General features: G+C 46.2%; 1 protein-coding gene across 7 annotated transcripts in view; it reads left to right on the top strand.

Moving 5' to 3' along the window:
* IKZF4 (IKAROS family zinc finger 4) overlaps positions 1-25675 on the top strand; it is a 98653-nt gene extending 72978 nt beyond the window's left edge. For 6 of the 7 annotated variants that reach the window (XM_084837377.1, XM_084837378.1, XM_084837376.1 and 3 more), the window contains 3 exons: positions 23082-23231; positions 23835-23966; positions 24760-25675. In XM_084837377.1, the coding sequence (XP_084693503.1) occupies positions 23082-23231; positions 23835-23966; positions 24760-25508 (1031 nt within the window). In that variant the 3' untranslated portion in view covers positions 25509-25675. The remainder of the gene's footprint in view (positions 1-23081; positions 23232-23834; positions 23967-24759) is intronic. The other variant, XM_084837381.1, reaches the window with a different exon arrangement.
* Positions 25676-26857: the final 1182 nt, after the last annotated feature.

Genomic DNA, 26857 nt, shown 5'->3' on the forward strand with positions numbered 1-26857 from the left:
ATCCTTATCACTGGTCCATCCTTCCGACTCTTGCTAAGATTTTGATACCCTGAGGCAGTGAAATCTGCAGGAACAATTTTGCATTATGCAGTAGAGACAATGCATAGAGACATGTACAGACACCACTGTGTGTTGGTTTGAATTTTACTCCCCAGCACCCTGATGGTTCAGGGCACTTAGTTATAATTAAAAAATAATACCCAAAGCATTAAAATCAAAATGAAATCTTAAACTATTAAATCCTGACTTTCCAACTTAGGTGTTCCCACTAAAAGCCTGTTCAGATAAAAATATTTTTGCAGTGCTTTCAAAAGATACCTGGACCTTAGTGAGTTCCCAGTGGAAGGGAGTAGCATAGGTGAGGGGCAGCCTATGCTGAGAATGCTGTGTCCTTGTAGAATGAAACTGTTGCCCAGATGGTATACTAAAGTGTGTGCTCTCGGTTTTTCTTAAGAGAGCGTAATGGGGTATTGAGAAGGATGTGGTCTCTGTGGTATGTTGGGCTGAAGCTATTAAACCATCACAGAGGCAACAGTTTTGTAATTCTATGCACAGCTTTTGTACTGGGACCTAGAAAGGGCTCTATAACTGAGGGTGGTATATAATCTATACCCACAAAATCCAGAGTCTGTGCCTCAAAACCTCAAATAATGTGCTCAGCATAAATTATGCAAAATAATGTGTCCAGACTATGGCAGCAGAGAGTAAAATGAGCTGAATCTGGGGGTATAGATATTGGTGGGCACACGTATATGTATCCCCCACCCCTAGAAAGCCAGCCCCCTACAGCCTTTTGGTTTACAGGTATTTGAGATGCTGATTACTGATTCCTGGTTTGTTTTACCAAAAAGAAAAGGCAGGATTCAGACCCCATTGCAAATAACCCCTTTATCTATCCCACTGTATATCATCATAATAATCATTATTATTTAATATTTTTATGCCACCTTTAAGGGTAAAGACATTCTCAAGGCAGCAGCCAGATCCCTGCATATTCTGAGCAAGCATAGAACTCAGCTTCCTCAGAATCTCAGTTCTCATCTTTTCAAGGTTAGTTTCTAACCTCCTGGCTGTGAAAATAAGCTTGACCATGGCTAGGCAATGCCTGGTGAAATTTCAAAAGCTGAGGATGAGGTGTTGGGGAGAGGGAGGAGAACTTCAGTGGCCTGCATTGCTTCTTGTTTCTTGTATGACTGACAGAAGCAGAAGAAATAATGTAAAATAAGCAGAGATATGTCAAAGGCTTAATTTGCATGCTTCATACAGGGCACAGAATTACTTTTTGTCGTCTTGGCATTTGAGTGACCTTGGTGCATAATATTCTCTGAAGTACTTGCAGTATACATAGCCTTGGGCATAGCTGAAACCATCTGTGCCCTGAACCAGTATGAGTATGTGCTGTGTCTACAAACCAGCTCAGCTGACACTCGGCAAGTGTGCACGTGCAGTTTTCAAACAGCCTAAAGGGTAAATGTGCCAGTGCACACAGCACAGGGGAAGCCATCCTGTGCTTTCTGCAGTGTCAGAGGAGGATTCTAGCTCTCGCCTTTTTTGTTCCTGGAATTATATCAGAGTCAGACATATTGAGCCTTAGCACTGTACTGTTAAGTCCTAAAGCTCCCTTCTCCTGAAAATGGGTGTGCTTCTGATGAACTGGAGTAAGCCCTTAAAGTTACACTGGCAAAGCATTTTGTTTTATACTTAACTTGCAAATCTCTCTTAAAGCATCTCGATGCTTGGATAATGGGGGTTGGGAAATGGTTGCTTATTTATCAGTAATATGCAGTATACCACATCCCCATATTGGAAACAGAGTTTAACACTGAAAACCCTAGGACATAAGAAGAGGTATGGTGGATCAAACAAACAAGCCATCTAGTCCAGCACAGTGGCTTACCAGATGCCTGTGGGAAACCCATAAGCAGGACAGGAGGGTAAAAGCACCCACCCGCCCAAGTTCCCCAGCAACTGGCATTCAGAGGCGTGTTGCCTCTGATGCTGGAGGTAATATATAGCCATCATGATTAGTAGCCATTGATAGTTGTGGTTGTCTAATTCCCTTTTAAACCACTAACTTGTGGTTGTCTAATTCCCTTTTAAAGATGTCCAAGTTGGTGGTCATGGTGATATTTTATGGTAGCAAATTCTATAGTTTAACTATGAGCTATGTAAAGAAGTACTTCTTTTTATCTGTCCTGAATCTTCTACTATTTAGTTTCTTGGGATGACCCTGGGCTCTAGTATTATGAGAATACTAGAACTATCCACGTTCTCCACACCATGCATAATTTTATACACCTCTATCATGTTCCCCCCTTACTTGCCTTCTTTTGTAAACTAAAAAACCCCAAACGTTGTAACTTTTCCTCATAGGGAGTTTGGTCCCTTCATAATTTTGGTTGCCCTTTTTTTGGACCTTCTCCAGCTCTACAATATCCTTTTTGAGATAACCTGACGAGAACTGTACATAGTATTCCAAGTGTGATCACACCATAGATTTGTATAAAAGCTTAATGCCCCTTCCTCCAGTTTGGGGAAATCCTTTTGGAACTCTTCGCTATCCCTTTTTGTTTTGTTTAAGCACCCAAAATAGTTTGGTGTTGCTAGCAAATGTAGCTACCTCACTACTTATCCCTAACTCCAGATTGTTTATAAACAAATTAAAAATCACTGCTCAAAACATGATGGAAAAGAGTTTCCCCAAAACCTCCTGGTATCCTCTGAGTTTAAGCAGTTTGACCCGTGGCCCTGAAAGACAGGTTTTAGTTAGCCACTAGTTAGCCACTGGTTGGGAATCTCTGTCTCAATAGAAGAGCCTCTATTAGGGCATTTGTTGCACTGCTCTGTAAAGGTTGCATGAGGAAGTGGGGGTTGTTATATTTACATAGGAAGCTATCTTACACAAACTCAGATCATCTAGCTCAATATTGTCTACACTAGCCTTCCCCAACCTGGTGCCCTCCAGAAGTTTTGGACTTCAACTCCCATAGGCCCCTGTCTGCATGGCCAGTGGTCAGGAATGCTGGGTGTTATAGTGCCTAATATCTGGAGGACACCAGCTTGGGGAAAGCTGGTCTATGTGTACAGGCAGCAGCTCTCCAGGGTTTCAGAGAGATGTCTTCCCTGGCCTTACTTGGAGATGCCAGGGATTGAACCTGGGGCCTTCTGTATGCAAAGCAGGTGCTATTCCCCTGCACTTTTGTCCTCCCAAATTTGTGCACGCATTGCCACCTCTGCCCAAGAGCCCCAATATTGGTCAGAATACTGAGGAATGTTCTGCTCTGTTGTCTGCTCTCAGAAGAGGAAAAAGCATCTACCACCTGTAATAAACATTGACAGAAATTGGGCAACAGTAAAGCACAGTTCCCTGTGCAAATGGTCAGGTTAGAAGATCTTGAAGTCAAGACTTCAATCTTGTGTCTAGAGAAACGTGCTTTCTTTTTTCCAAGGCCTGACCTGCAGTTTGATTGGTGTATTTTCTGTGCCATCAACCCTCCATGTGTTAGGGCACAGAATGAAAAGCAGCTGATGACAGGTATATAAAATATGCTCAATTCTAACATGTGTTTATTATATCAAAGAAAATTAAGTCTGCACAACAGCAGGTTATTAATATGGGGTTGGTGGGGCAGGGGGGGGAGAGAAATGACACTATCCTCACCAGTGTTTTGATATTGCAGCTGTAAAAATAGTTTATCCCACCTGGGGAGGGTGAGCAAGGAATGTCTTTCCCCCACCCCCAGCCCCTTAACCTGACATGTGTGTTTCATGCTGTCCCCCTGGGTGATACAGTTGCTTTCATCTCTGAAGATCTGCCTCCAAAAAAAGTAAAGATTTATAACCCAGATCAAACACATCCCATCAGTTAGAAATAGATCAGAAGCTACATCTACACATGGGATAGGATGACTCTCCTCCCATGTGACTATCGCTCTTGAATACACATACCCCTCTCTCTCCCCCCCCACCCCGTAACCCAGTAAATAAATGAATTGGGAATTTGCATTCAGCTTATTTTGCTACAGACCCACTTCTACATAAGTCTCCTATTTTGTCTTCCCTCCCTACTGCATTTTTGGGGAGCAGGCAGGTTAAATATCTTTCCTATGTAAATATAACTTGAATTGGGTTTTGAAGGGTCTTCTTACCCATAGGGTGAGTGGGGTTGTAAACAGCACCATTTGATGCCATCTACATTGTTACTTTTATGATTACATATGGCAGTTGTGTTTTCTTAAAAACAAAAAATACTAAATGCTGTGGGTAGCTCAGAAAGAGGGAGATTATGAGATAGAGACATTGAGAGCTTGGAAGAAGCAGAAAAAGGAACTAAGGATGGGAAGCAATAAGCCATGAAGGAGGAGTAGATTTGGGGGAGTTGCAAAGAATTGAGAACACTAGCAAATTGGGGCCCTGCTGTGTAGCATAATTCTCTGAGACCTTTTATGTGAAGAAAGATGACCTATCCCATTCTTTGTGAGGCTCTTTAAAAACTCTCTGCAGCTTGGCTAATCTTCTTTATCACCTGATAAGCAGTGAATAGATTCCTAGTTGTGGAGAAACTTTCAAATAATGATATACCCTACTTCCCTACATTTGAAACACACTGATCATATATGTTGTATGACAGGGGTAGGTAGCAAGTGGCCAGGGACTGCATGTGCCCCACTGCTCCCTGCTGCCCCGCAAATTCAGTAATTTAGGGGAAAATTAAATAGGGGGAAAATGTGAGTAGTGGCTACAGAGTGCCCAAAGGATCAAAACTGGCTTCCAAACAAGTTAATTTTGACTCTTTTGGTGTTCCATGGATGCATCATCATCGTCATCATCAGTTTAAATTTTTGTTGTTGTTGTTGTTCAGTCGTTAAGTCGTGTCCGACTCTTCGTGACCCCGTGGACCATAGCACGCCAGGTCTTCCTGTCCTCCGCTCTCTCCCAGAGTGTGCTCAAGTTCATATTCAATGCATCAGTGATGCTATCTAGCCATCTCCTCCTCTGCCATCCCCTTCTCCTTTTGCCTTCAATCTTTCCCAGCATCAGGGTCTTTTCCAGAGAGTTTTCTCTTCGCATTAGGTGGCCAAAATATTTGAGCTTCAGTTTCAGTATCTGTCCTTCCAATGAGCAGTCAGGGTTAATTTCCTTTAGGATTGACTGATTTGACCTCCTTGCAGTCCAGGGGACTTGTAAGAGTCTTCTCCAGCACCACAGTTCGAAAGCATCAGTTCTTCGGCGCTCAGCCTTCGTTATAGTCCAGCTCTCACAACCATACGTTGCTACTGGGAAAACCATAGCTTTGATTATACGAACCTTTGTCGGCAAGGTGATGTCTCTGCTTCTTACTATGCTGTCTAGGTTTGCCATAGCTTTCCTCCCCAGGAGCAAGCGTCTTTTAATTTCATGGCTACAGTCACCGTCTGCGGTGATCTTGGAGCCCAAGAAAATAAAATCTGTCATTGCTTCCATTTCTTCCCCTTCCATATGCCAGGATGTGATGGGGCCAGATGCCATGATCTTAGTTTTTTTAATGTTGAGTTTCAAACCAGCTTTTGCACTCTCCACTTTCACCCTCAACAAGAGGCTCTTTAGATCCTCTTCGCTTTCTGCCATTAGGGTGGTATTGTCTGCGTATCTGAGGTTGTTGATAATTCTCCTGGCAATCTTAATTCCGACCTGTGATTCATCCAACCCGGCGTTTCTCATGATGTACTCTGCATATAAGTTAAATAAGCAGGGCGACAATATGCAGCCTTGTTGTACTCCTTTCCCAATTTTGAACCAATCGGTTGTTCCATGTCTGGTTCAGAAAACGTTCCCTTAATACCTCTGATTTTCTTTAAAATATCTCTAGTCTTTTCCATTCTATTGTTTTCCTCGATTTCTTTGCATTGTTCATTTAAGAAGGCCTTCTTGTCTATCCTTGCTATTCTCTGGAACTCTGCATTCAGTTGGATATATCTTCCTCTTTCTCCCTTGCTTTTCGCTTCCCTTCTTTCCTCAGCTACTTGTAAAGCCTCATCAGACAGCCACTTGGCTTTCTTGCATTTCTTTTTCTTTGGGATGGATTGAGTTGCTGCCTCCTGAACAGTGTTACGGACCTCCGTCCATAGTTCCTCAGGCACTCTGTCTATCAGGTCTAATCCCTGAAATCTATTTGTCACCTCCACTGTATATTCATAAGGGATATGATTTAGGTCATACCTGAATGGTTTAGTGGTTTCCCCTACGTTCTTCAATTGAAGCCAAAATTTTGCAAGAAGCAGCTCATGATCTGAGCCACAGTCAGCTCCAGGTCTTGTTTTTTACTGACTGTATAAAGCTTCTCCATCTTTGGCTGCAAAGTACATAGTCAATCTGATTTCGATATTGACCATCTGGTGATGTCCATGTGTAGAGTCGCCTCTTGTGCTGTTGGAAAAGAGTCTTTGCTATGATCAGCGTGTTCTCTTGGCAAAACTCTGTTAGCCTTTGTCCTGCTTCATTTTGTACTCCAAGGCCATGCTTGCCTGTTATCCCAGTGATTTCTTGACTTCCTACTTTGGCATTCCAATCCCCTATGATGAAAAGGACATCTTTTTTTGGTGTTAGTTCTAGAAGATGTTGTAGGTCTTCACAGAACCCATCAACCTCAGCTTCTTTGGCCTCCGTGGTTGGGGCATAGACTTGAATTACTGTGATGTTGAATGGTTTGCCTTGGATTCGTACTGAGATCATCCTATCATTTTTGAGATTGTACCCCAGTACTGCTTTTCCCACCCTTTTGTTGACTATGAGTGCTACTCCATTTCTTCTAAAGGATTCTTGCCCACAGTAGTAGATATGATGGTCACCTGAATTAAATTCGCCCATGCTTGTCCATTTTAGTTCACTGATTCGCAAGATGTCGATGTTCAATCTTGCCATCTCATGTTTGACCAGCTTACCTTGAGTCATTGATCCTACATTCCAGGTTCCTCAACAATATTGTTCTTTACAGCATCGGATTTTCTTTTCACCACCAGACACATCCACAGCTGAGTGTCCTTTCGGCTTTGGCCCAGCCGCTTCACTCTTTCTGGCGCTACTTGGAAATACCCTCTGCTCTTCCCCAGTAATATATTGGACACCTTCCGACCTGAGGGGCTCATCTTCCGGCATAGTATCTTTTAGCCTTGTGATCCGTTCCATGGGGTTTTCTTGGCAAGAATACTGGAGTGGGTTGCCATTTCCTTCTCCAGTGGACCACATTTTGTCAGAACCCTCCGCCATGTCCTGTCCGTCTTGGGTGGCCCTGCATGGCTTAGTTTATGGCTTCACTGAGTTATGCAAGCCCCTTCGCCACAACAAGGCAGTGATCCATGAAGGGGTCAGTTTAAATTGGGGGGGGGCACAAAAGTGCCCCCCACAGACCTCCTGCAGTTGCTCACCACTGCTGGATGACATTGTGAAATTAGTGAGAGAGGAGAAGGTTGCCGCCTTCTACATTCTTGTCCATGTGACTATCTCTGTGAGCCTGTACTGAGTCCAGGGTGAAAAGGTGTCTTACAGCTCAGGTTAAAAATGAAGGCACATGACAGGAAGAACACCTCATTGGCCAAGCAGTGTAGAAGGCTTATGGTGTGAACGGAGCAATAGCTCTGTGGTTCAAACCATGGCTCCTCCAACCAAGGGAAAGGCTCTGCAGAACCACTGCCAGCCAGGATTGGGCTAGATCAGGGGTGGGCAACTTGTGGCTGTCCAGATGTTTTGGCCTACAACTCCCATCAGCACATCCAATGGTGAGGGATGATGGAAGTTATGGGCCAAAATATCTGGTGGACCACAAGTTGCCTGCTCCTTACGTGGGCAATGTAATGGGTTACGTGGCCCAATAGGTCTGGCTTGGTATAAGGCAGTTGCATATGCTCATAACCAAAGGTCCACACATTTTGGCTAGCCCTGGGAGCCAACCAAAAGTTGATTATTGCCAAGACCATCTCCCTTGCACTGCACCTTCAAAATGCCAGCATGGTGTAGTGGTGAGAGTATTGGACTGAGAGCCAGGAGATCTGGGTTCTAGTCCCCACTCGGTCATGGAAGCTCACTGGGTGACTTTGGGCCAGTCACAGACTCTCAGCCCAGCCTACCTCACAGGGTTGTTGTTGTGAGGATAAAATGGAGAGGAGGAGGATAATGTACACCGCCTTGGGTTCTTTGAGGAGGAAAAAAGGCAGGAAATAAATGTAATAAATAAATAAATAAAAACAAGCTCTGGGACAATTCCATGCTTCCCTCTCCAGCTCCTAAGTTTGGTGCTGGGGAGTGGGATTATTCCTGAAATTGTGCTGCACTTCTCACAGGCTCTGAGCACCTCAGAAGCACAGCACAAGAATAAGTCCATATCTCCAGGAAAGTTATAATTCAGGGGTCCCCAGTGTGTCCACAGGGACCTCCAGCAGCACCCACAAAACTTTCCAATCCTTGCTCCCCTTCAAAATCTATTTTAATTAAAAAAAAAACCTTGAAAAATGTTAGGGCACCAGGTTCTCCTTCCTGTTCCTGAACCTGCCACTGATCAGCTGTTTAGTGGGCAGGAAGAGATGGAAAGAGGTGTTTCCTGGCCTGCCCAATTATCTTTCCCCCACACAGACCTTTCTCCGTTGTGCTCTCTCTTCTCTCCCAGCCTCCAGCCTCACTATTTCTCTCCCCCAAACCTTTTCCTTGCTCTTTCTCTCCCCTCTATCCCTTTGCCTTGCTATTTCCCCCTCCCTCCCAGTCCTTAGCCTTGCTTTCGCTCCCTCCTACCTCTTTGCCGCACTGTTTCTCCCCACTCCTAACCTCTAGCCTAGCTGTTGCTCTCTGTCCCACCCCTTTATCTCACTATTTCTTTCTCCTCCCAGCCTCTAGCCTTGTTCTTTTTCTCTCCTTCCCAGCCCCATCTCTCATTCGCCACACACAGTGGAGAATGGCTGAGCCTGTTCCAGAAGTTACTTTTTCAGTAGTGCACAACTCCATTTCTTTTCTGCTGAGGATATTTGGCAATGGTTCTCAAAATCTTCAGTGGACCTCCCTACGGGGAGGCATGGACAATTGCTATAGCATATTTTTTCCTAAAGTCTTGCCCAATTCTGTTTCTGGCTCAGTTCACACATAATGAGAAGCCACCATGGGTGAATTTCCCTGTGGAGCTTTTTGTTGCAACAGCTGCCACCAGGGGCATCGTTAGAGAATGGCGCACCTGGGCACAGGCCCCGGATCTTTTTTGAGCTGTGCCCCAGATCTTTTGAGCTGTCCTAATTGCTTAGTGGTTAAGATGCTGAATTGCAGACCAGACAGTTCGAGATCCGAGTGCTGCGTGATGGAGTGAGCTCCCGTCTTCAGTCCCAGCTCCTGCCAACCTAGCAGTTCGAAAGCAAGAAATTGCAAGTAGATAAATAGGCACCGCCTCGGCGGGAAAGGTAACAGTGTTCCGTGCACCTCGGTGTTCAATCATGCCGGCCACATGACCACGGAAGCGTCTTCGGACAGCGCTGGCTCTTCGGCTTAGAAACGGGGATGAGCACCGCACCCTAGAGTCGGACACGACTGGTTGGGGACACCTTTACCTTTAATTGCCATTTTTTCACATTTTCCCATTGACTTGCATTGGAAAACAGAAACGGCCATAACGTTTTTGTTTTATACGATAAATACATGACATTTGGGGACCTGGCAGCCCCCATAGAGTTGACTGAACCTGCCAAATTTCAGACAGTTAGGTCCAGTGGCTTTTGTGCTAGCCATGCATAAAGTTTCCTTTTCTCAAAGACTAAAAAAGTAAAAACTGCCAAACTACACAGGGGAATATAAATCCTAATAAGAAGGTATTTAAGGTGACCATTAGGAGGTCACTATCCCTAATCTCTGGTGTAGGGTTTTTTTTGAGGTGCAAAAACTTCTCTCCCCCTACTTTTCTGCTCTTACATGCTCACTGTTGGGAGCTTGCTTGCAATGAAATTTTGAAGAGGGAGAAGGAAGGGAAGAAAGAGCTTCATGTGAAATACTGGTATTTCACACAGCACCTGATTTTACTGCCCCAAAGTGGAAACTTTGGCTTCTGCAGAAGTTTAGTAGCTTCAGTACAGCAAAGGATCCAATCAGCCTCCACAAACTTGTTTCTCTCCCTCCACTTTAATGTCTCCTAAATAGCTGTAGGACTCAAATTATTTCAAAAGGAGGGTTAGGACTATGTGGCATCATGATCGAGGAACTGCTAAGGCTTTTAAACAGGTTCTACAGTTTTAAAAAACCTAGAAAAAGCCCTCAGCCACCTCACCTCATAAAGTTCATTTAAGTACGTGCAATCCTTACAAACCCTCCACAGCCTCCTAAATTCCTCTGAAGTACTACCTGTCTGAAAGGAGCCACTTGGCTTAGGGAATTCCCTCTACCCCCCCCCACCGCATTTCCAGTCACCATTCCTCTTTTCTTCTCCCTCCCCTATCCTTTTCTTTCTTTCTCTTCTTTATTCCACCCAGAGCATATCCTGAGGAATTCATAAAGAGAATTCTCTTTGGTGGGCAAGAGAAGTTCTGTACTGTATTTGACTTTATACAAACAGACAAGAGGGTTGGTTTTTCTCCTTCTCACTCAAGTCTTTGAGACTTGAGTTCACATGGTTGCAGAGAAACAAATCTGGGGCTGTTTTGTTTGTCAGTTGCCATTATCCAGCAATAGGAAGGGCTGTAGCTCAGTGGTGCAGCACATGCTTGGCATGCAGAAGGTCCCGGGTTCAATCCCCAGCATCTCCAAGAATGGCTAGGAAAGAATCCTGCCTGAAACGTTGGAGAGCTGCTGCTGCCAGTCAGTGTCGACAATACCAGGCTAGATGGACCCAGGTCTGACTCAGTATAAGGCAACTTCCTGTGTTCCTATGAACAGAAAGCTTTAATGACAATAAGTTTGGGTTTGTTTTTTAAGTGGAGGGGAGATAAATACTGCTCATTTATACAATCTATGTATGCCTACTCAGAAGCCCCATTATGTTTAATGAAGCTTACGTTCAGGAAAGTGTGCATAGGATTCCAGCATGAGTTACTTTTGCAGGGACGTTTGCACTTTGATGTTCTGGATGTTTCCTCAGAAATAAGTCCTGAGTTGTGAGCATGGTATTGCAGGCTTAATGCAGTGCCTACCCAATTTCACCTAATGAGTTGACTACCCTTTCAACTCAGTCCTATGCATGTTTTTTCATTTGTGGATTTAGGTTTTTTGAGTTTTTTGCATGAACTCTAGGTTCAGTGGTGAGGGAAAGGCACTTAGTACATGCTCAGAGTTTCTCCATGACTTAACCCTGGTTTTGAAAACAGACTCATTGGCTGAATCCTGGTGAAGCCTTGGCACAAATGAAGTTATGGGGAGGAAGAAACAATGAGAGCTTGTGAATAACAAGGAGGAGGTAGAAAGGAGTTGCACAAAACAAGACATCTGTTTTTATGAAGAGTTTTGTTTGTTTGTTTGTTTATGTATGTATGTATTTATTTCATTTCTATACCGCCCAATAGCCGAAGCTGTCTGGGCGGTTCACAAAAATTAAAACCAAACAGCACACAATAAAACAATTTAAAATATATAGAACATTAAAACCACAATATAACAATGCAACCACAATAAAACCTAGCAGCAGTGCAGGAGTTTAAAATACAGATTTAAAACAGAAAAGCTAAACATTTAGAAAGCTAAAATCCTAAAATGCTTGGGAAAATAAAATGGTCTTCACCTGGCGCCGAAAGGAATACAATGTAGGTGCCAGGCGAACCTCACCAGGGAGCTCATTCCAGAGCCGGGTTGCCACAGCAGAAAAAGCCCTCCTCCTAGTAGCCACCCGCCTCACTTCCTTTGGCAGGGGCTCAAGGAGAAGGGCCGCTGACGATGATTTAAGGGTCCGGGCAGGCACATATGGGAGGAGGCGATCCTTCAGGTAACCTGGCCCCAAGCCGTTAAGGGCTTTGAATGTTAACACCAGCACTTTGAATCGGGCCCGGAAATAGACTGGCAGCCTGTGCAGCTGGAAAAGTACTGGCGTAATATGAGCTCGCAGGCCAGTACCTGTTAACCATCTTGCTGCCCTATTTTGGACCAGCTGAAGTTTCCAGACCATTTTCAAAGGCAGCCCCACGTATAACACATTGCAGTAATGCAGACGAGAAGTTATAAGAGCATGGATAACTGTAGCTAGGCTATCTCTGTCCAGATAAGGGCGCAGTTGATATACCAGCCTAAGCTGATAAAAAGTGCTCCGTGCCACTGAGTTCACCTGTGCCTCAAGTGACAGTTCTGGATCCAAGAGCACCCCCAAACTATGAACGTGATCCTTTAGGAGGAGTGCAACCCCCTCCAGAACAGGTTGAATATCACCTAGCTGGGCAGACGAACTACCCACTAACAGTACCTCCGTCTTGTCTGGATTGAGTTTCAGTTTATTGGCTCTCATCCAGTCCATTACCATGCCTAGGCACTGATTCGGAACAGCCACTGCCTCACCTGGTTTTGATGAGAAAGAGAGGTAGAGCTGGGTGTCATCTGCATACTGATGGCACCTCAGCCCACACCTCTGAATAACCTCCCCCTGCGGTTTCATGTAGATGTTAAACAGCATGGGGGATAAAATAGAGCCCTGTGGAACTCCATGACACAATTGCGATGGCACAGAGCAATAATCCCCCAGCACCACCTTCTGGAATCGGCCATCCAAGTAGGAGTGGAACCACTGCAGTGCAGTGCCTCCAACTCCTAACCCAGACAACCTATCCAGAAGGATACCATGGTCGATGGTATCAAAAGCCGCTGAGAGGTCCAGGAGAATCAACAGGGTTGCACTCCCCCTGTCCCTCTCCCGGCAATGGTCATCCCACAGGGCGACCAAGGCAGTTTCCGTTCCAAAACCAGGCCTGAAGCCCGACTGAAATGAATCTAGATAATCCGTTTCATTCAAGAGTGCCTGGAGCTGTCCTACAACCACCAGCTCAAGCACCTTGCCCAGGAAGGGGATGTTGGCCACTGGCCTATAATTGTTAACATCCTCTGGGTCCAGGTTAGGCTTTTTCAGGAGTGGTCTAATTACCGCCTCTTTTAAAGTGGCAGGCACCACTCCCTCTTTCAAGGAGGAATTTACAACCTCCTGGACCCAGCCAGACATCCCCTCCTTCTTTGATTTAATAAGCCATGAAGGGCAAGGGTCAAGCACACAAGTGGTCGATCGGACTTGGCCAAGCACCTTGTCCGCATCCTCAGGCCTCAGTAACTGAAACTCATCCAATAAACTGGACCAGACAGTTCTCTGAACGCCTCTACCAATGGAACTGCATTAATGGTGGTGTCCAATTCATGATGAATCTGAGCCACTTTATCTTCAAAGCGCCATGCAAACTCGTCACAGCGTGCCACTGAGGGTTCCACTGTCTCTCTCCCTGGCCCAGAATGTAACATGCTGCGAAGCACTCGGAAAATCTCCGCTGGACGACACTGAGAAGATGCAATGCTGGTGGAAAAGAACTGTGTCTTTTCCACCCTTACCGCCACAGAGTAGGCTTGATAGTGGGCTCTTACCTGTGTTCGGTCAGACTCAGCACGAGTTTTCCTCCACCTGCATTCTAGCCGTCTCCCCTCTTGCTTCATTGCCCTCAGCTCAGGTGTATACCAAGGAGCTGGCCGGGCTCTGCTCAGAGGGAGAGGGCGCTTGGGCGCGATCGTGTCAACCGCCTGAGTCATCTCTGCATTCCACAGAGCGACCTGGGCTTCGACAGGAGCACCAGCCATACCAGCAGGAAAATCCCCCAGAGCCCTCTGGAATCCATCAGGATCCATTAATCTCCGGGGGCGGACCATTTTACTAGATCCCCCACCCTTGCAGAGGGGGAAGGCTGCCAGGAGTCTAAACCTCAGCAGGAAGTGATCTGACCATGACAAAGGGACAGATGTTAATTCCTCCACTTTCAGATCACCATCCTCCTGCCCAGTCGAGAAAACCAGATCAAGCGTGTGTCCTTTTGTATGCGTTGGGCCGATGACATGTTGGGACAGCCCCATGGTTGTCATGGCGGCCATGAAGTCCTGAGCCGCCCCGGATACAGCGGCCTCGGCATGGAAGTTGAGATCCCCCAGGACCATCATCCTAGGGGTCCTCAACACCAAGTCCGAGACCAACTCCGTCAGCTCAGGCAAGGAGTCTGATGGGCAGCGGGGTGGGCGGTACACCAACAGAATCCCTAATCTGTCCCAGGTACCCAACACAAGGTACAAACACTCAAGATCTGCACTCGAATGAGCAGGTAGCCTGGAGAGGGAGATTGAATTCCTATAGACCACGGCAACCCCCCCTCCCCGACCGTCAAGTCGGTGTTGGTGCTGCACCGAGTACCTAGGAGGGCACAGCTGGGAGAGAGTGACCCCTCCCAGTTCCCCCACCCAGGTCTCAGTAATACATATCAGGTCAGCCCCCTCATCCACAATCAAATCATGGATGAGGGAGATTTTATTTTGGGCCAACCTGGCATTCAGCAGCAGCACCACCAGACCCGAGGGCAGACTGGTAAGGCTGCCAGGAACCATCAGGCTGGGGGAAGAACCAGAAGAGGGGACAGCTGTAAGTCTAGCCCCTCTTCTCCTCAGCTGGCCTGTTAATCCCCCAACGCCATACCTCCCCCTGCCCCTGACCACAGTTATGGTGGCACCTCCCTGACCCCCTGAGTTGCCCAATAGTCCTCCCAGGCACATATTAAAATGTTAGGGTATAAAATGTTCAACAGTATAAAAGAATATAAAAGATAAAAGAGATAAAACAGAACAGCAGCTAAGAAGGAGCAGATAAAGTCCACGTTTGCCCCTTTCTCCCTCGTCTTTAAAGCTGCTGCCCTCTGCTGCTGCTATTTGCTGCTGGTATCTGTGGCTGCTGGTGTCTCTGGAGAGGCAGGTGGGTGGGTCTTCAGGTCCTGTTCCACGCGACTCCAAGTGCGACGCTAAGTGCTCCTTCCCGAGCAGCCTCTGGCAGCCCCGCCTTAAGTACCTGGAGAGTTGCTGGAGAATGGTAGGATGAAGAGGGATGGTTGCATGGAGGGGAATAGAATTGGTAAGGAGAGAATGTAAGTGCTTAGTGGTGAAAGAAAAGCATTCTGCATATACTCAGAGACACTGTCTATTTAAGAACATGAGAAGAGCCATGCTGCATCAGACCAAAGTCCATCTAGTCCAGCATTCTGTTCACACAGTGGCCAATCAGATGCCCATGGGAAGCCCACAAGTAGAACATGAGTGCAATAGCACCTTCCCACCCATGTTCCCCTGCTGCTAATATTGGTGAAATTTAAATAAATTCTAGTCATTCTAAATTTGCATGTATGTATATCCTTCAGAAACTTTGCAGGTTTCTTGCCTGGGGGACACCTCTAATGAACTATGCATTTTCATACAAATTTACCCAAAAACTATTGGGGAAGGGGTGAAGGGAAAGCAAATCACTCCCTCCCCAAACTGGAGAACTCCCCTTCCACATGAACTGCTGCACTTATCCTTCTGAAACGTTGCTGGTTTCTTACTTAGGGACAACTCTAGGCAGTCTGTAATTTTCAGAACAATGGTCCACAAGGAAAATAAGGACAGAAGTATGTCCTCTTTTGGAGCCCTCAAAATGTCAAGGCCACCCTTGCATAAAAATCCTTGTGGCTATCATCCTGAAATTTGGAGACATGATCTCCCCTGATGGGGCAATGAATCCTGAAATATGTATCCAATTCTTCCAAGTAATAAAAATTTTATTGGCAGTTCCCTTTAAAAGAAAATCAAAATATAAACCCTGCACCTATTTTTCTGACATTGGGCAGGTGTAATCCCCTTCTAGGGGATTATTGTCATCCATTTCTGACCAAGATAAAAAAGTTAGTTTTTTAAAAATTTCCAATGGTAGTCAACAGGAAGCATAAAGATTCATTTTTCCAAACCTTAACTCAGGTTTGGTGCTGAGCTGAAATGGTCCGACTACAAATTGGCCCGAGCAGAAGTGGGATGTTTTCCAAAATGCTGAATTGGGGTCTGAGTTAAAGTGGGGTGGGGGGTCAGTGCACACTTCTTGTGTGTGTGTATGTATGTATGTAATCTATAGACACACGCAAGCACACCACATGTGCATGCGCGCGCGCGCACACACACACACATATATATATATATATTAATTAGAGGTGCACTTAGACTTGGATATATTATAAAGATAGATAGATAGACAGACAGACAGACAGACAGATAGATGCAAATTTGTGTTATGGGCCTGTGCCCCGGATCTTTTAAGAACCTAGCAACGCCCCTGGCTGCTACCATTTTGAATATTCGGGACGCAGCAGGGGTGTTCTGTAGCTTCTTGTTATGTGTGAACCAGTCAAGTGAGTTGTTGAGGTGGTTGACAAGCCACCCAGAACCCATGAGCTATTTTAGGGTTGCAGGTGGCTTGTCAGTCACCCCAACAACCCATCCTCATCGGGTTCACACGTAACGAAAAGCTACAGTATGCCCCCACTGCCCTGAATATTCAAAATGGAAGCCACCACCACAATGAAAAGCGCTGTGAGGAAATTCAGCCATGGTGGCATCTCATTACATGCGAACCAGGTCTCTCTGTTGTCTTGGTTAGGTCCAAGGGCAGACTGTTACCCCTCCCCCAATTCCTTTTCACTGTCGGTACAGTGTGGGGGTTTATTGATGATCACAGATATATTTGACAATGCAGAGGCTCAGTGAGGCAGACTTTTTTTGGTGAACCTTTTGGCCCTCTGGGTACTTCCCAAAAGTGCCTCAAAGCATGCTGCCGGCTTTTGTGGTCCTGAACTCTCCTTTTCTGCCCTCTCTGCCTATGACCTGCTCGCCCTTAGGCCTGGACTGAAAGTGTGCATCCCCAGCCTATATGATGTAAAAAATCCAGAGTACTTTTCTTTCCTTTTTGGCTTAGGTAGACTAAAGATGAAAAGGGGCCCTCCTGTCTGTTGTTAAAAGGTGTCTGTACCAAAAGCTCAGAGGCATAAAGGACCAAGAGAAGCAGCAATGGTGAAATCTTGTGTCCTTTTCAAGGCAAATTCTGTCTCAAAAGAAGGTGATACTAGTTAGGTATTTCCTTTTGGTGTAACTACAAAAGCTTGGCCCAAAGAGAAGAGCAAAATTAGAGCCCCAACCTACTTTTAAGAAGTTTCCTACCAACAAGAATAAATGTTAGTTTTCAAAAAGGCAATATAGAAGGCATTCAAGGAACAGTTTTACACGTGAGTTGACTACCCAGTTGAGAATAATGTGATATAGTGAAGTCCTATAGTCAACTTGCTAGTATCTAAATTGCTGGTGATTTGTGAGATTCCGATTTCTAACACAGAGATCTGTCTCAGCTTACAGGCTGCCTTATCCGAACCTCCCCAAGGGTTGGATTAAGCAGCCACCCTCCCTCAGTTGTTGCACCACTGACATAGTGCTATTTACAGGAGGCCTTTTTATCTGTCACCCGCTCCTGAGACAGAAGATTTTTGATAGCAGGAGGGAGTGCTTTCATGCTTAGAAAGTACGTGTTCATCCTAGCAACCAGGACATGAGGGTTTATTTGAACACTGAGGCCAGGAGTAGGAATGGACAGAATGGTTGTTAATCTGGTTTCTGCCTGTTTTGCATGTGTTCCCCAGCAAGTCTGTTCCATCCCATTTTCATGCCGATTTTTAAGGGGGGAAATCCTTAAAAAACCAAATTATAGTTAAAAATGCATAAAAAGGACTTACAAGGTGATCTGAGGGCTGCCTCTCTTATAAAGCAGCTAGCACACATAGCTGCTGCATGCATTGAAAATCCTGCTGCAGTTCCCCTGGGAGCGACAGGACCTGGAGATACACCATCGCTCTCTGAGAGGTTGTACGGAAAAAAACATGGTTGCCCCCATGGGCCCATCAGCACACCATCAGATTGCGTCACTCCCAGAGGGAATTGCAGCCATATTTCCACAGCTTGAGCCTTGCATGCTTAGCTGTTCCAGGGGGCAGTTACCTGCATAATAATTTTTGAAAGAGAGTCAGTCCTCAGACTACCTCGTCACGGAATCCAGAGTGGACCCATGACCAATCCCGACGTCAATCCAGGTGTGGATCAGGCGTGTCTGCTCTGGAATTGGAACTCACTGAATTCTTCCCCCATCTCTAGCCAGGAATGGAAATTGTGTCAGTTGCATGGTGCCTACCCACCTCCACCCCAGCGTTTCAGTTTTTCACTTGCATGCATCCTCCATGCCATGTTGAATTACCTGTGCCACCTCTTATGGCTTGTTCCTTAAGGATGTCAAGTACCTAAGATGTCTATCCTCATAGAAACTGCTGAAGTCAGTCTACCGTCACATGCTTCTTACCCAGTATCCTGTCTCCAGTAGTGGCAGCACCTCCCTATGGCTTCTTATGCCTCTTTCCATCCCCACTGTTTGCTGGGCCTCTTGATCCCATAACAGACTTGATAGCTAAGACCAGGCTTCTTTGGACTAGGAGTCTGAAAACTCAGTTTGCTACTGTGCTGGGCTCCCTGCTCCTCCCTCAGCCTCCCTGCAGGATTTTAAACTAAGGAAGCCCCCCTGCTCTCAGCCAGTTATCATCTTTGACCTCACAAGAACCTTGTGAGAAAGGTCACTATTATCCCTATTATTTTACAAATGGGGAACCAAGGATGATCTCCCTAAGTAATTTGTGAGGCAAATATGCAAGACATGAACCTTCAGCGCCCAAGAAAGTGCTGCGTGTCACTTAGGTGAGACGATTGAATTGGAGAGTAAATTTCAAAAAGTGGGTATGCCTGTTGCGCTAACGTTTCTTCTTCAGTAAACAATTGTTGGTGGTTAAACCACAGCTCCATTCTGCCAAATCATATTACAACTGCACAAAACGTTCCCAGCTGGTGGTTTCATGTACCGCAGCTGGCGCAGCTGAGTTGGACATGCGACGTAAATAGCTGCTATAACTGGTGGTTGCTATTCCTTTTGTCCTGTGCCTGCACTTTCCAGAAATGGCTCTCAGTTATCTTTTTAGAGCAGGGAGTACATGAAAAGGTAACATACTTTTAGAGCAGGGAGTACATGAAAAGGTAACATACGTCTGCTGATGGAATGCTTTCCATCGGCGACAAGAGAGCCCATGCTCACCCACCATCTGCCTTGTTTGTTTGTTTGGTTGTTTGTTTATTTCATTTCTATACCGCCAAATAGCCGAAGCTGTCTGGGTGGTTCACAAAAATTAAAACGAAACAGCACACAATAAAACAATTTAAAATATATAGAACATTAAAACTACAATATAACAATACAACCACAATAAAACCTAGCAGCAGTGCAGGAGTTTAAAATACAGATTTAAAACAGCAAAGCTAAAAATTTAGAAAGCTAAAATCCTAAAATGCCTGGGAAAATAAAAAGGTCTTCACCTGGCGCCGAAAGGAATACAACATAAGTGCCAGGCGAACCTCACCAGGGAGCTCATTCCAGAGCCGGGTTGCCACAGCAGAAAAAGCCCTCCTCCTAGTAGCCACCCACCTACCTTCCTTTGGCAGGGGCTCCCGGAGAAGGGCCGCTGAGGATGATCTTAGGGTCTGGGCAGGCACATATGGGAGGAGGCAATCCTTCAGATAACCTGGCCCCAAGCCGTTAAGGGCTTTGAATGTTAACACCAGCACTTTGAATTGGGCCCGGAAATGGACTGGCAGCCAGTGCAGCTGAAAAAGTACTGGCATAATATGAGCTCGCAGGCCAGTCCCTGTTAACAATCTTGCTGCCCTATTTTGGACCAGCTGAAGTTTCTGAACCATTTTCAAAGGCAGCCCCACGTATAACGCATTGCAGTAATGCAGACAAGAAGTTATCAGAGCATGGATAACTGTAGCTAGGCTATCTCTATCCAGATAAGGGCATAGTTGGTATACCAGCCTAAGCAGATAAAAAGTGCTCCGTGCCACTGAGTTCACCTGTGCCTCAAGTGACAGTTCTGGATCCAAGAGCACCCCCAAACTACGAACGTGATCCTTTAGGGGGAGTGCAACCCCCTCCAGAACAGGTTGAATATCACCTAGCTGGGCAGACGAACTACCCACTAACAGTACCTCCGTCTTGTCTGGATTGAGTTTCAGTTTATTGGCTCTCATCCAGTCCATTACCATGCCCAGGCACTGATTCGGAACAGCCACTGCCTCACCTGGTTTTGATGAGAAAGAGAGGTAGAGCTGGGTGTCATCCGCATATTGATGGCACCTCAGCCCACACCTCTGAATAACCTCCCCCAGCGGTTTCATGTAGATGTTAAACAGCATGGGGGATAAAATAGAGCCCTGTGGAACCCCATGGCACAATTGCCATCGCACAGAGCAATAATCCCCCAGCACCACCTTCTGGAATCGGCCATCCAAATAGGAGTGGAACCACTGCAGTGCAGTGCGTCCAACTCCCAACCCAGACAACCTATCCAGAAGGATACCATGGTCGATGGTATCGAAAGCCGCTGAGAGGTCCAGGAGAATCAACAGGGTCGCACTCCCCCTGTCCCTCTCCTGGCAGAGGTCATCCCACAGGGCGACCAAGGCAGTTTCCGTTCCAAAACCAGGCCTGAAGCCCGATTGAAATGAATCTAGATAATCCGTTTCATTCAACAGTGCCTGGAGCTGTCCTACAACCACCCGCTCAAGCACCTTGCCCAGGAAGGGGATGTTGGCCACTGGCCTATAATTGTTAACATCCTCTGGGTCCAGGTTAGGCTTTTTTAGGAGTGGTCTAATTACTGCCTCTTTTAAAGTGGCAGGCACCACTTCATCTCTCAAGGAGGAATTTACAACCTCTTGGACCCAGACGGACATCCCTTCCTTGTTTGATTTAATAAGCCATGAAGGTCAAGCACACAAGTGGTCGATCGGACTTGGCCAAGCACCTTGTCTGCATCCTCAGGCCTCAGTAACTGAAACTCATCCAATAAACTGGACCAGACAGTTCTCTGAACGCCTCTACCAATGGAACTGCATTAATGGTGGTGTCCAATTCATGATGAATCTGAGCCACTTTATCTTCAAAGCGCCATGCAAACTCGTCACAGCGTGCCACCGAGGGTTCCACTGTCTCTCTCCCTGGCCCAGAATGTAACAGGCCGCAAACCACTCGGAAAATCTCCGCTGGATGACACTGAGAAGATGCAATGCTGGTGAAAAAGAACTGTCTCTTTGCCACCTTCACCGCCACAGAGTAGGCTTGATAGTGGGCTCTTACCTGTGTTCGGTCAGACTCAGCACGAGTTTTCCTCCACCTGCGTTCTAGCCGTCTCCCCTCTTGCTTCATTGCCCTCAGCTCAGGTGTATACCAAGGCTCTGCCTGGTCTTTAAAGCTGCTGCCCTCTGCTGCTGCTATTTGCTGCTGGTATCTGTGGCTGCTGGTGTCTCTGGAGAGGCAGGTGGGTGGATCTTCAGGTGCTGTTACTTGCGACTCCAAGTGCGACGCCAAGTGCGCAGTTAGCATCGCACTTGGCGCGACGCTGAGGCGCTGCCTCTGGCAGCCCCACCTTAAGTACCTGTTTGGCGGGGCAGAAGTAGGCTCAGGATCCACCTGGTACAGCTGGCTGGTGCTCCTTCACACAGGCTCCTTCCGGAGCAGCCTCTGGCAGCCCCGCCTTAAGTACCTGTTTGGCGGGGGCAGAAGCAGGCCTTGGAGATGTCTTCTAGAAAAGCAATATATATAAATATTTTAAATAGATGAATAAACCACACTCCATGCCTACAAACAAGAGGTCTGTCTTAGACATTAATTTGTTGTATTCATGAAGATGTAGCTCTGGAGCCTGTTCAAGGACAGGAAGCAACATGTGACAAAACTCTTCACATGTTTGTATCCTGCCCTTGAACATAAAGTTCAGCTGTTTTGAGTATACTCCTTGTGGAAAGGCGGGATATACATCGTTTTAATAAAATAAATACCTGGAAGTGCCTTTGGGATATGTTCCTTTCCACTTCACCTCTGAGTAACTACAACGATTAGGATTAGAGGTGACCTCCAGGCAACAGGTGTGAAAGTCTCTCATTTTTAGAAATCAAGCACTGGTCAGACTGCTGGTTCAAACTGTGCCCAGAAATTCCTCTCTGCTTTTTAATCAATATTACTGCAGCGATGCCCAGAATCCTTGGCTGCCAAAATATCACCATCTAGATGCTGTATGATGCATCTGTTATGACTTCTCACGCCCAGCGAAAGCCCTCTTATTAGCCAAGAGATCATTCTCATTTTGAAGGAAGTCCTTTTTCCTTTAATGTCTTAAGGCAGCCGTAGTTAGCATGACTATTTATAGAGTCTGGCTGTGCCCTGTCTCACTAGCTGATCATGTATGAAGAACTATTCTTTTTTCCAAATGTGCATTGTTACTAGACTCCACCCAGAATAGAAAACATCCTTTAGTGTTTTAACGACCGTAACCCACCTTCACCTTTTTCATTAGTTCAACTTGAACTACAGGGAGTCTCTTTGACAAAGGTTGAACAGATGTTATTTACAAGAATTGTAAGTAAGCCACACTATGGCTCTCACTCTTAAAAGAATTGTGGGAGGGACTGCTGTTTATGAACCACATGTACCACAGCTGGCACAGCTGAGTTGAATATGTGATGTGAATAGCTGCTCCAACTGGTGGTTGCTATTCCTTTTGTTCTGTGTCCGTGCTTCCCAGAAGTACATGTAGGGATAGGGCTTTGAATAATGAAATCAAAGCCAGAGGATAGTATCCTGTCAGGGACTTTGTGGCCATCCCTAGTTCCTTCCATCTCCCCCTTGAAAAGGGGTGGGGGGACTGAGCAGGATAGAGCGTTCTTTTCCTCACTCCTTCCTGGGAGAGAGAATGAGATGACAAAAGGGATTGAGCTGATTGCAAAGGGGTGTGTGTGTGTGTGTGTGTGTGTGTGTTTTAAAGGCTGTTCTTAGGAAAGTATCCATTTGTCCCTGTCTCTTTCCATTCTAATGGCTGCAGGCAGGCTGACAACCCTTGATTCTTGCTGACTTGTAGGTTGCTGTGATAGTTCAAGAAATGTATGAGTCTTCTTACGGGACTCTTTTTGGGGTTTTGTTTCCACTCTAGTCTCCTCCCCCACAGTTGGCAAGCCCTACAAATGTAACTATTGTGGCCGCAGCTACAAGCAGCAAAGCACGTTGGAAGAGCACAAGGAACGCTGTCACAACTACCTGCAGAGTCTTAACACTGAACCACAGTCGCTGGCTGGCCAGCAAGGTAAGTCTTGCTGGGTCAGGCAAGTCTGATGAAAGTGTCATCAGACAGGATGCTTACAGACGGGAAGTTTTGCAAATGTCCAAACAGACTAGCAGGGTCCATGCGGGTGGCAAAGTCCAAACTGGCTCCTGCAACACATGTCCTAGTTGGTACAGTACCTCCTCTTTGTGGTGCCTTTCCTCTGCCTTCTGGTTCAGTGCTACAGCCTTTGCAGAGCGCTGTTGTCTGGACACAGCTTTAGTTGTTGACTATTTCAGGAGCAGTCACTAACTTGATAGTGGGAACTGGAGTCCTATTTCTAGGACAGGTGAAAATTGGGGTTTAGTGGCTAAAACCTATAGGGGCTGGTAGTGAAAGCTGAACCAGGAAAATGGAATCTAAATGGGATGATCATGGTCCTGAGGAACAGGATCTAAATGGGTTGGATTAAAGTTAGCATTAGGAACCAGTTATGCCTGACAATTTTGCTATGGTGACTCTTTCTCCCCTGGCAAGTCACTTATCACTTGCTGATTTTATAACATGATCCAGGCTCTTAAGAGGGGGTGGGACAGAATTACTCCAGACAGCCAAAAATAAACCCCATTTTTGTTTTCTTACCAGGTGACGAGATGCGAGACTTGGAGATGGTGCCGGACTCCATGCTTCACTCCTCAGCCGACCGGCCGGCCTTCATTGACCGACTGGCAAACAGCATCACCAAACGAAAACGCTCCACACCTCAGAAATTTGTGGGTAAGGCGCTTTTCCTCAATTCCTGGAAGGAGGGCTGGAGATGTTGACAGGATAGTAGGGTGCCTGACTGCTGATAGCTGCTGTATTATAGCAGGGATAGGCAATGTATGCCCCCCCCCCCCATTTTGACCTACAGCTCCCATGATCCCTCACCATTAGCTATGCTGGCTAGGACTGATGGAAGTTATAGGCCATAGGCTGTCTTGGGTGTTCATCTGTGTTCAGTCAGTCCTGGGTTCTCAACCCCACCAGCTTTTAGCACACCTCTCCCTGCCAGATCCCATAAATATGATTGCATAGGGAATCCCTCCCCTAGTAGCAAGATGGTAACTACCTCTAGAGTGGAATCTGACAGCCATTTTGTGTTTATGGAATAGCTGCCATTACAGGGATTTGGCTTCAGGTCATGCCCAGAACTATACTAGGATGTGGCAAGCAGACTAGAAATCAACAAGGAAATACTGATAGGTGGAAAATGGACTTGCAACTCAAGAAGTGTGAAACTGAAGGAGTGTAGAATCGAACATAAAACTATTGTCTGGTATTTCAATACATTATTTGTGTGTTCTGTGATTTTTTTTTTCAGGCTTTATGTGAAGTAGGCTGTTTACATCCAGTCCAGTTCAGACTCAGAGTTGAGTTCTATCAGCTGATTGCTGCATCCAGGTGTTTCTTTGCAGGGCTCATGTCTAAGTGTTCTCCCACCTACTCTGTTTGTCTTGCAGTCGTAATAGGCTCATTGTCCGACTGTAGAAGGAATGTCTATATTGATATTGTTTATCCTTTGCTTTAGGAGAGAAGCAGATGCGGTTTGGCCTCTCCGACATGGCGTTTGATGTCAACTCCAGCTTTGAGAAGGACGTGGAGATGGTGGCTGCCCACCATCCCATCGACGCTAGCTTTGGCAGTTCACTGTCGTACGTGGGGGCAGAACACTTGCGGCCCCTCAGACTCCCGCCCACGAACTGCATCTCTGAGATCACACCTGTCATCAGTTCTGTCTACACTCAAATCCAGCCCCTCCCAGGGAGGCTGGAAATAGCAGGAAGCCGGGAAGCTGCTGAAGTCCATGAGGATCTTCCTGATGGGACGCAGATTGTGTACCGGGCATCACGGGAGCCGAGCATGGTATCGCCTAGCAACGGTTGCCAGGATTCCACAGACACTGAGAGCATCCATGAGGAGAGGGGCTCACAGCAGCCGCTGCTGCCCAGCATTGGGAACTGCACCAGCAGCCGGCAGAGTCCGGCCTACGCCAAAGAGGACCCAAAACTGCAAGAGGGCATCATCCCCACCACTACTCGGTCAACTCCCAGCTCAGCCAAAGAAGCCCTACGTGTGGTGAACGATGAAGGGGAGCAGGTGAAAGCCTTCAAATGCGAGCACTGCCGGATCTTATTCTTGGACCACGTCATGTTCACCATCCATATGGGCTGCCATGGCTTCAGAGACCCTTTTGAATGCAACATCTGCGGCTATCACAGCCAAGATCGGTACGAGTTCTCCTCCCACATAGTGCGAGGGGAGCATAAAGTAGGCTAGCCCTAAACTCTCTCTCCCCTCTGGTCCCTCCCTCCCCGTCTCTAGTGCTCCATCCTTGTTAGGCATGGAACTGTCCATTTCTTTTGTACTCCTTTGCACTGACTTTGGCTAAAAAAGAGAAATATTAAAAAAAAAACCCTAACTTAAAAAAAATCCAACAAACTTGAGACGGGGAGGAGCTCATAACATTTTGCCTTTTTCTATGCTGTGTTATTTAAATACTGTTAATTGATTTTAAAATTCTTTTGTGCTTTTCTCTCCCATGTAGTTATTTATTAACCTTTATTTCTCTCTTTATTTTGTTGGTAAGCCTTTTCTTTCAGTCATTTTGCAGGGACTCTCTCCATTGAGGGATACGTAAGCTGCTGGTATACATCAGCAACGTACTTGTGTCTTTAAGGTTTAAGTCTCTTCCTCCTCCTCCTCCATTTAAAGTTTCTTTGGGCTTCTTTTTATTTCAGTTCAGCTATCTCTGTCAAGCCACCATGTTAGACATAAAGAACCTCAGATCAGGTGCTAAAATATTATAGAACTTCCCCCGTTCGAGGGGCTAGGAAAGCCACGACTTGAGTTACACTGAGCTGGTAGATGTCAGGATGAACTGCGTATACCCTCTTTTATGAGTGTCTCTGAAATGGAGCATAGAAAGGTATCCTGCTAGGAACTCTGTGGTCCTAGGAACTCTGTGGTCCCAAGAACTCAATACCTCTGTGCTTCTGCTTACAACAGCTTTCAACTGAAATGTGCTATCTCTTCTATTGGGGCCCAAGTGGGGTGGCAAATTTTGCATCTGGTGAAGATGAAGGGGCTGCAGCACCGCCTATTTGAAGGATAGTGGTGAGCACTTTGTAGATGAAGTTTGTCAGTGTGCTGCCTTTCGGAGTCAACTCAATATAAGCATTAGGAAAGCAAATGTTGTTTCCAAGATGCAATGAAGGAACCATGGCATGAACCATGGCATTCTCTGGTTAAGGCTGTATTCTGTTTCCCAGCTGTTAAGAATCTGGGATGCCCTCCTGCAAGGACATGCTTGGTGTCCCTGTTGGTCAGCCTGACCTTCTCTCCAGAAGGGTTGTCTGAGCTGAAGTCCTCTGAGCTTTCTTTGTGTAGCTCTTAAAGAGCCATTGTGGCTGGAGGCTTGAAAAGGTGGAAGCCTCAACCCTTGGGTGAGTGTTTGTCACTGACTCCTCTCTCCAAAAGCATGTTCCTTCACCCTAGAGAAATTGTTGGCCAGGATGTGATTCCTAGGAGACATCATCGAGGGACTTTCAATAGGAGGCAAGGAAGATGCTAGCAAGAGTCTATATGTAGTCAGCTTAGCAACCTCTCTTGCTGCTACTAGGGATGGC

The sequence above is a fragment of the Heloderma suspectum genome, chromosome 2 (assembly GCF_057233095.1).
Source record: "Heloderma suspectum isolate Gila_16-S chromosome 2, 16-S_ref, whole genome shotgun sequence".
Taxonomy (NCBI): domain Eukaryota; kingdom Metazoa; phylum Chordata; class Lepidosauria; order Squamata; family Helodermatidae; genus Heloderma; species Heloderma suspectum.